The 10,014-nt window shown below is 43.8% G+C and overlaps 1 protein-coding gene across 2 annotated transcripts in view; it reads right to left on the minus strand.

Annotated features, from left to right (window-relative positions):
- Positions 1-8,618: 8,618 nt before the first annotated feature.
- Positions 8,619-10,014, minus strand: part of LOC119296294 — a 15,658-nt gene continuing 14,262 nt past the window's right edge. For both annotated transcript variants that reach the window (XM_037574698.1, XM_037574697.1), the window contains one exon: positions 8,619-9,251. In XM_037574698.1, the coding sequence (XP_037430595.1) occupies positions 9,170-9,251 (82 nt within the window). In that variant the 3' untranslated portion in view covers positions 8,619-9,169. The remainder of the gene's footprint in view (positions 9,252-10,014) is intronic.

A 10,014-nucleotide genomic window follows, 5' to 3' on the forward strand; every position in this document is an offset into this window, starting at 1 on the left:
CCACCTTGAAGGGAAGGGGCCCATCAGCACCAAGAGTGGGATTGCCGATGTCGGGGCCGCCGCGCCCGTCGGCTTGGAGGCGGTTGCCGCGGTGTTGCTCGACGACACACACATCTCCTCCCTGCCTATCTTCCGCGGTTCACCGTTGGCCTGGACGTGCTTGAGGATCGGAGGAGGCCATCGAGGCGTCATCGGGGTCTTGGTTCGGTCACGGCCGTGCCGGACGCCGTGGCGGGGACTGCACCATGGGGACGGCTCCCTCCGTACGGCAGCGACATGGGCTGTTGCCGTTGCTTGGGGAGGTCGCGGAAGGGCAGCTCGTCGTGAGCCCTCAGCTTTAGCGAAACCGAGTAGACTTTGGATTGTGGCGCGCCATTCATCCATCTACTCGGCCACGGGTCGAGACCTCAGCAGCAGCTGAGCCCGCGCCATGGCTTCCGAGGCTGTGCTTGGCATAGATGATGATGAAGTTGATCGCGCCGTCGCTCGGCTCCCGGTGGAGCCAGCGGCAGCAACACTGTGCCCCCGCTGCTATGGTGCAACCCCCTAGGTGGCAGAGTGGTGAGGTAGAGGCGCTCGAGGGTCATCAACTCCGCCAGGCGCATCAGCTCGGTCAACCCGCTGTGGGGAGAGCAAACACGCAATGGTCGCGCCAGCAGCGAGGACGCTGGAGGATGATGGCTCGCACCAGACCGAGCGCCATCGCTGTGGCTGCGCCCGTCAATGGGCGGAGCGCAGCCGTCGAGGTGTTGTTGATGTCGTTCTCCTCTGGCATCTTCTGCTCCCGCGTCAGCTGCGAGGGGGATGGTGGCGGTGCCGCCTGCTCCGACCATATCCTCAGCAGCGTTCGCGCCCTCGCGCTTCTCCGCGCCCCCCCGCAGTGTTAGAGGCCACGGGTAGCGGAGCCTTCGAGCTGAATGGATGGGCTGAAGAAGCTGATTTCTTCTTGGGTGCCATGGTCGATGGTGTCATCAACGATGCAGATGGCGATGAAGATGACGCACTACTTACGTCTTTAGATTCCCGCAAGCGAACCCCCTACCTGGCACGCCAAAGATGTCGCGGGAAACCATGACCACCTATGGGACCAGGACAGCCCCTTGCTGGTTCGGCAGGGGGGAGTCGCGTTGCACAAAGAGCAGAATAATGCAAGGCAGCACGACAGGGATCGCACAGGCAGTTTTACCCAGGTTCGGGTCGCCGTGAGACGTAAAACCATATTCCTGCTTTGGTGGATTGACGGGGAAAGGTGGTGGTGGTGCGTAGTACACTTGCCCGGCAAGTTTTGCTCTGGGGCGGCAGGGACCACGCACATACGGGGGCGTGAGTTTCCTAAACTTCTAACCTCCCTAACTGTTGCCATGGGCCTCCTTTTATAGATCAAGGGGTTACCACAGTGGCAAATTAGTCATTAGACACTGATATGATAGCAAATAGTGCTATCAAACCTAATTCTGCACGCTGTCAACGTGCATTTAATGCGTCTCTTAGTGTCACGTTGCTGGTTGCCCGGCAGGGCCTGCCGGGCTAATTCGCCAACTCCACGCCTGCTTGCTTGACACGTCACTGGACAGGTGTCATTTGTGGGTTTAGTTGGTAGGAAGTGGCCGCCATGTGGGGAATGGCTGCCACTTAATCATCCCACGTCTTGACACCGCACTGGTCGACAACGTGGGTCGTGGTGGAGTAGTCGGTGAGGTGATTTGGTCTTCGCGAGTCCCGACAGGTCCTGCCGGGACGCCTTGGTTGTTTCCTTCTGGGGGTGGCCTCGCCCCTTGCCGGGATCGCCTGCCCGGCAAGGGAGGCCTCTCTTTTGATAATGTCTGGTCTTTCTACCTTGGTCTTGGTACCTCCTGATCTGTTTAGTTGGCTCTTCGAGTGTCTTGGTCTCTTGCTTTGGTGCTTCAATCTTGATCTTATGCCTGAGCACAGTCAAGTCGACATGCCCTGGTGTGTTGCATCAATAGTTGCGTTTAATTATTTCCAAGTGATCCCATTTAAATTCAATAGTCTTCTTCATAAAAGAACTAGTACAAGAAGTATCGAGCATGGATTGATCATTATGAGAAAGCCTAGCATAAAAATTCTAAATAATAATTTCTCTTGAGAGCTCATGATTGGGGCATGAATATAACATTGACTTAAGCCTCCCCAAGCTTGAGCGATACTTTCTCCTTCACGAGGCCAAGAAATATATATAATTCCGATCACGATGAACGAGATGCATAGGATAAAACTTCTGATGAAATTCCAGTTTTAATCGGTTGTAATTCCACGATCCAATATCATCACATAGCCTATACCATGTCAATTCCTTTCCCTTAAAAGATAAAGGAAAGACCTTCTTCTTGACTTCATCTTCGAGCAAACCTGCAAGCTTAAATAATACACAAACTTCATCCACATAGATTAGATGCATATCAGGATGTAGTGTTCCATCTCCTGCATAAGGATTAGCTAGCAGTTTCTCTATCATACCCGAAGGAATTTCATAATAAATATTTTCAGTAGGTGTTGTAGGTTGAGGAGATACTTCTTGTTCTTCCGTTAGAGGTGAAGATACCCCGAACAAACCCCTCAAAGGATGATTTTCCATAGTGACAAGTAACAGTAGATTTCAGCACATAATATAATCTTTCCCTTACCAAATTCCACTCACCAAAGGCACTTGACTCCCCCGCAATGGCGCCAGAAAATATTCTTGATGACCCACAAGTATAGGGGATCTATCATAGTCCTTTCGATAAGTAAGAGTGTCGAACCCAACGAGGAGCAGAAGGAAATGACAAGCGGTTTTTAACAGGGTGTTTTCTGCAAGCACTGAAATTATCGGTACTAGATAGTTTTGTAATAAGATAATTCGTAACGGCTAACAAGTAACAAGTGTAACAAAGGTGCAGCAAGGTGGCCCAATCCTTTTTATAGCAAAGGATAAACCTGGACGAACTCTTATATAAAGTGAAGCGCTCCCAAGGACACATGGGAATTATTGGCAAATTAGCTTTCATCATGCTCATATGATTTATGTTCATTACTTTGATAATTTGATATGTGGGTGGACCGGTACTTGGTTGCTGTCCTTAATTGGACAAGCCTCACACTTATGATTAACCCCTCTTGCAATCATCTGCAACTACGAAAGAAGAATTAAGATAAATATAACCATAGCATGAAACATGTGGATCCAAATCAACCCCTTACGAAGCAACACATAAACTAGGGTTTAAGTTTCTGTCACCCTGCAACCCGTCATCTACTTATTACTTCCTAATGCCTTCCCCTAGGCACAAATCATGATGAAGTTTCATGTAGTCGATGTTCGCATAACACCACTAGAGGAAAGACAACATACACCTCATCAAAATCTCGAACGAATACCAAACTCACATGATTACTTATAACAAGACTTTTCCCATGTCCTCGGGAAAAAACGTCATGATGAGCCACAAGTATATGGGTTCAATTGTAGCCTCTTCGATAAGTAAGAGTGTCGAACCCAACGAGGAGCAGAAGGAAATGACAAGTGGTTTTCAGCAAGGTAATGTCTGCAAGTGCTAAAATTGTAAGTAGCGGAGTAGATTGATAGCAAGATAATTTGTAACGAGCAAGTAACAATAGTAGTAACAAAAGTACAGAAAGGTAGCCCAATCCTTTTGAGGCAAAGGACATGCCAAAATAGTCTCTTATGATAAGCAAAGTGTTCTTGAGGTTACACGGGAATTTCATCTAGTCACTTTCATCATGTTGGTTTAATTCATGTTTGCTACTTTGATAATTTGATATGTGGGTGGACCGGTGCTTAGGTGCTATTCTTACTTGAACAAACCTCCTACTTATGATTAACCCGCTCGCAAGCATTAGCAACTACGAGAAAAGTATTAAGAATAAATTCTAACCATATCATTAAACTTTTGGATCCAATCGGCCCCTTATGGAATAGCGCATAAACTGGGGTTTAAGCTTCTGTCACTCTCGCAACCCATCATCTAATAAATACTCCACAATGCATTCCCTTAGGCCCAAATTTGGTGAAGTGTCATGTAGTCGACGTTCACATGACACCACTAAGGGAATCACAACATACATATCATCAAAATATCGAACACATATCAAGTTCACATGATTACTTGCAACATGATTTCTCCTGTGACCTCAAGAACAAAAGTAACTACTCACAAATGATAATCATGCTCAAGATCAAAGGGGTATTAAATAGCATAATGGATCTAAACAAATAATCTTCCACCAAATAAACCATATAGTAATCAACTACAAGATGTAATCAACACTACTAGTCACCCACAAGCACCAATCTATAGTTCCGGTACAAAGATTGAACAAAAGAGATGAACTAGGGTTTGAGAGGAGTTGGTGTTGTTGAAGATGTTGATGATAGCCCTCCCCAAGATGGGAGAGTTGCTGGTGATGATGATGACAATGATTTCCCCCTCCGGGAGGAAAGTTCCCCCGACGGAATCGCTCCACCGGAGGGCAAAAGTGCTCCTGCCCAAGTTCCGCCTCAAGACGGCGGCGCTTCATCCCAAAAGTCCTCTCCTTATTTTTTCTAGGTCAAAATGACTTATATACCAGAAGAGGGGCACCGTAGGTGGGCCTGGGTGAGCACAACCCACCAGGGCGCGCCTGGGCTCCATGGCGCGCCCAGGCGGTTTGTGCCCACCTGGTGGGCCCTCTGTTACTTATTAACTCCAAAATTTCTTATTTATTCCATAAAAAATCCTCGTGAAGTTTCAGCTCATTTGGAGTTGTGCAGAATAGGTAGCTTGACGTAGCTTTTTCAGGTCCAGATTTCCGGCTGCCAGAATTCTCCCCCTTTGTATATACCTTGCATATTATGAGAGAAAAGGCATTAGAATTCTAGCAGATAGGTGTTTTCTTACTATTATTTATGTTTCCTTCGCAGAGGAAACAGAGGTTTCCATGCACTTTTTGTTTGTATGCTCAACCCCTTAGTGCAAGAGAACGTCACGTTATATTGCCCCTTGTGATGGCAACCTTTATTATGCAGTTTATCGCTTTTATTCTTCACCGTCACAAGTTCGTACAACGCTCAATTTTCCCTTACACTAAATGATCTCATACTTCTAGAAGTAATTTTTATTGCCCTTTTTGCACCGATGACAACTTACTTGAAGGATCTTACTCAATCCATAGGTAGAAATGGTGGACTCTCAAACAAGATTTGGGTTTAAGGGTTTTGGATGCACAAGTAGTATCTCTACTTAGTGCAGAGTTTTTGGCTAGCAAAGATAAGGGCAAGCACCACATGTTGAAGGATCTATGACAATATAACTTCTATGTGAATATGAACAAACATAATTCGTTAAGTTGTCTTTCTTGTCCAACATCAACAATTTTGGCATATAATATTTTGATGGGTGCTCACAATCACAAAAGATTTCTAGGATAGTGTATTTGTATGTGAATCTTCTCTTCCCTTATTAATTCTTTCATGAGTTGCATCATTGACCAATGCTATGTTTGTCAATCTACAATAAAATTTTCTACTTATACTTTTCCTTGTGTAATGTCATCACTTACCATGAGATTAGCATATGATCTTTTTCATTTATTTCTTTTCTTTTTATTGAAACAAGAAAGTAAAGAAGGCAAAACTCAAACTAAACTTTACTATACTAGTAATTTGTACATGCTTTGCACGTGAAATTATTATGTATAATCACAATACTAAGTCATTAAATTAAAATTAAAGCACCTATGTTTGATAAAATTATCATCGAATTTTGAAACAGATATTTTTGCTTTCTGGTGGAAACTTTTTTTGCTCTTAACTTCAAATCACAGTAGCACAAATATTGGTTGTAATAACATCTTATATTTTGAGAATGAGGGAGTTTTTTTTGAAATATGGAGAAAATTAGTTTGATGTAATTAATTCACCTTTTCACACCTTTAAGTCGGAGTTTTCTCATAATTTTTATTTCATTCATGTGCCCTCGACCTCATGGTGTTTCAAGTAAGCTAACATCTTGTAAAAAATACATCTAAATTTCCTACCAGGTGGTTGATATTTCTTTCAAAAACTAGCAATACTGCCATGTGCTACACTTTTCTACGGTGTACTACTTTTTTTGAGAAAAAAATGTTTCCATGCTGATCAATTGTAATATAGCAGGGTTTTTTATGCCCAAATTACAGATGTCGTGTTCTCCACAGGGACTAGGCGACGGCAACAACGCTCGGCTAAATTTGGTAACACAATATTGGGTGATGAAAGCAGAATATTAAATCTAGACTAACTAAGATCATTCGGAAAAAATCATCGACAAAAGAAAATGAAAAGAAGCAAAGGAAGGTTCAGATTATACTCCTTGTCTTTTTGGTATTTTCATATTACTTGAGAAACTAAAATAAACACACAGAACATCAACATCGACAAAAAGGAAGTACTAATATATGATCACAAATATAACTAGTAGTTATATTAAAGAAGAAAAACACAGAACAAAGATAATGGGACAAGGATAGAAGTGATTCACATCAAAAGCACGTACATATCACAAGTACATAGGAGGAATATATGAACTAGAAATAAAAGATGTATCATAGTGCTGAACATGCACAAGTAGTATGGTACTGGGAAATATAAGTTTCACACCACATACATATATAATTTCACATGCACATAGTTAACACAGGGACTAATACACATAACCACACATGTATACGACCAGGGGGTTACAAGAAGTGCTCACAGATCAACAAAATGATTCGAACTAAACAAGCACAAGTCAAGAAATGAACACAAAGGAGATCACACACATACACTAGCAGAATATTAATTAACAGAAAATGACAAGTACCTACTAAACATATATCATATTGCAAGTGCTCTTAGAATCTGAACATTACAAAGTTTTACATCTCAGCTTACAGAAAATTCAGAGAGAGAGAGAGTTCAGGTTCAAGAAGAAACAGAGGCAGCAGGGGGGTTGAGAAGGAGAGCAGCAGTTGGCGATGAGAGAAGTAGAGCAGCAGTAGGGTAAGATAAAGGTGCAGCAGCAGTAACCTAGGAGAAGAAGCAGCAGAGCGCAGTAGCAACAATAGGTTCAGATAAGGAGTAACAGCATGGTTTGGGCAAGAAGAACAACAGATGCATGGGGAGATTAGGCAGAGAGCAGCAGTAAGTTCAGAGAAGGAGCAGCTTCAGATCGGCGCAAGAAGAGCAACAGCAGGGGGACGTGAGAGGAAGGAGTAGCAGCAAGGGTTCATAGAAGGAGAAGCAGCAAACAGTTTGGGGGACGAGGAAAGGTGGAGGAGCAGCAAAGGGACGAAGAAGTTGGGAAACAACAGGGAGAGGCGCGCAGGATGGAGGGAGAGGTCGTGCGAGGCACCAAACCACCGCGTCTGGTAGGGCGCGCGAGGTGATGGTTAAGGCGTGGTGGAGATGGAGTGGTGCTGGTGGTGCTTGGCGCGGACGGTGGAGATGGATGGCTTCGGGGAGGAGAAGGAGATTGTGGCGTTGGGTGAATGGCTCACCACCACGCCGGCCTGGCCGTGGCGGCGGCCGATGGTGGAGAAGAAGGGGAGAGGGAGAGAGATGAGATGTAGCCAGGCCCAAGGGGATCGAAGAAGATGGCTAGGGATTTTTCCCCTCTCGATCAGATCTGCATTCTTCTTGTTTAGCCCTCCTTGTTTTCTTCTTTATTCCCAAGTTGGTCCCGTTCTACTTCAGCTAGCCCCTGTAGGTTAATTCTTCTTCACACTCGAGTCCCTCTGCAAAATGCAGCAACCGCAACCTCTTAGACACTCCAATATAGAAGGATTTGGGCCTTATCGCCCTTTTCTGCAAAAGATGGAGTAGTGTTGTAAATGTGACATAATATGAGTATTTGAATATCTTTCGAGTAAATAATGTGAAAATATGATTACAATTTGATGCAAAAAGGCTAAAAATATTATATGAGGAAATGCTCTATCAAGTCCCCCCACACTTAAATCTTTGCTTGTCCTCAAGCAAAGAGATATGACAAGAGCAAGATTGTGAACAGTGAGCAGACTAGAGAATGCCAAGTGAAGTAGATCTCCAAACAAAGCATGCTTTGAACCTTGCTAGTGAAAATCAATGGTCAGGAGTGCTTCAAAGCAGTAGGATACTAGTAGACTTGACCATTTTAAACTTTTACAATGATAAAAATGGATCAAAAAATTCAAATGCTGATTGTGCCAAAAGGTTCCTAAAGAGAGCATGATCCCGAGAACAAAAAAGAACTGGAATTAAATCTCTTATTTGCAGAAATATAACTTCGTGGTTGAACCACTAATTGAATTTGAAGGAAGTAATGATAATATTTTATTGATCTCACCAAAGGAACATACCACCGATCCCGAGAACATGGTATACACCCGGCTCGACCAATTATATAGTTTTTTTTGTTTGTCTCCCCAAAGGAACATACCACCGATCTCGAGAACATGGTATACACCTGATTCAACAATTACATTTTTTATTATTATTAATTACTGCCCAAGCTAACCCGATTTCACATGCCACCGATCCCGGGAACATGACATGCTACTGTAGGTAGTCAGACTAATTTATTCATTATTACTTATCTTAAATGAACAACGCTTAAGCACAAAAATAGGAATCATCACTTCTCCATGTCTGGTTCACATGCTACCGATCCAGGGAACATAGCATGCTAATCCATAGTGGTTAGGTGATTGCTCTCAATGGGAAGACACTTGGCACAAATACAGCATCTAAACGTGGTGATCTAGGTGTATCGAGGTAAAAGCAGAAAATGATTAAGTTTTCTAGTGTACTAGGGATTTGAGCACTCAAAACTAATAACTTCCACTACTTTCAGCAAAGCAAGCATTGTATAGATCACTAGTTTACAAGGCATTCAACACTCAGTTCACATATTCACATCAATCGCCCTATGTCGAAGGTAAAATTCAGTGGGACGGTATTTAAGAAATGACTCAAGCAACTCAAATAACAGTTGATTACAACATGTATAATGTATGATGGTATTCAGATTGGGTCATGAAACAGCTCACCGGATTTTGATGGTGTAGCACTCGCTCGATCATCTCTAAGCTGCTCCTCTTCTCCTTTGCTTCCTCATGGATGCTCCAGCTTCACTCTTCTTCGTGTGTGCCCCCTTGCTTCTCCTCTTCATCATGCCGTGAATCCACCAGGATCCCATGGGATGTCATCTCGAACTTGGTCAGCCCGCCATGAATGGTGCACAAGCATAAACCTGAAAGCACACTCAACAACCAAGCCAATACAAATGATAAGGACATGTGACGCCCGGGTAATTAAGCTACAGTAATCCCCGCTAATGATGCCACATCACCTCGGTTACTGTGGATAAACTCGCGTTAGTTCGGAACCTAGTTCAAATTTCAAATTCAAAATCGAGCAAACAATAAAAGTTTTTAAATATTAAAATTTAAATGTTCGGAGTGAACCAAATAATACATAGGTAATTATGGTGATGAAACCATATTTTTATAAAAAATTTAAATGCTCAAAAGAAAATAAAACAGCAGCAAAAGAAAGTAATTAAATGCCTTTTGTATTTTGTAAAATATTGAACTATTTTATTTAGCTGTCCAAATTAATGTGGCAGTGGTATCTTTAACATACCATATTTAGGTGTTGTTCTTACATTCTTCAAAATTGAAATAAATTAATAATTTAATAAAACCGAAAGGAATAAATAAAAGAAAAGAAAACAAAAAGAAGAAGAATAAAAGAGAGAAAGAACCCCCCCACTGGGCCACAGCCCAGCTGGCCTCTGGGCCAACCAGGCCGGCCCAACCGCGCCCTCTACTTCCCCCTGGATGCCCGAAACCCTAGCCCCACTCGCTCACTTCCCCCCTCCCGCACGACGCCCACTCCGCTCGCTCTCCCCCTCCTCCCCGATCCAGATCGGATCGGGGGAACGAACCCCGTCGCCCCCTGCGCCCCGACGCCAGCCCGCCACACGCCGGACCGCCCCGCCGCCACACGACGCC

This window comes from Triticum dicoccoides, chromosome 4B (genome assembly GCF_002162155.2).
Source record: "Triticum dicoccoides isolate Atlit2015 ecotype Zavitan chromosome 4B, WEW_v2.0, whole genome shotgun sequence".
NCBI classification, from domain to species: Eukaryota; Viridiplantae; Streptophyta; class Magnoliopsida; order Poales; family Poaceae; genus Triticum; species Triticum dicoccoides.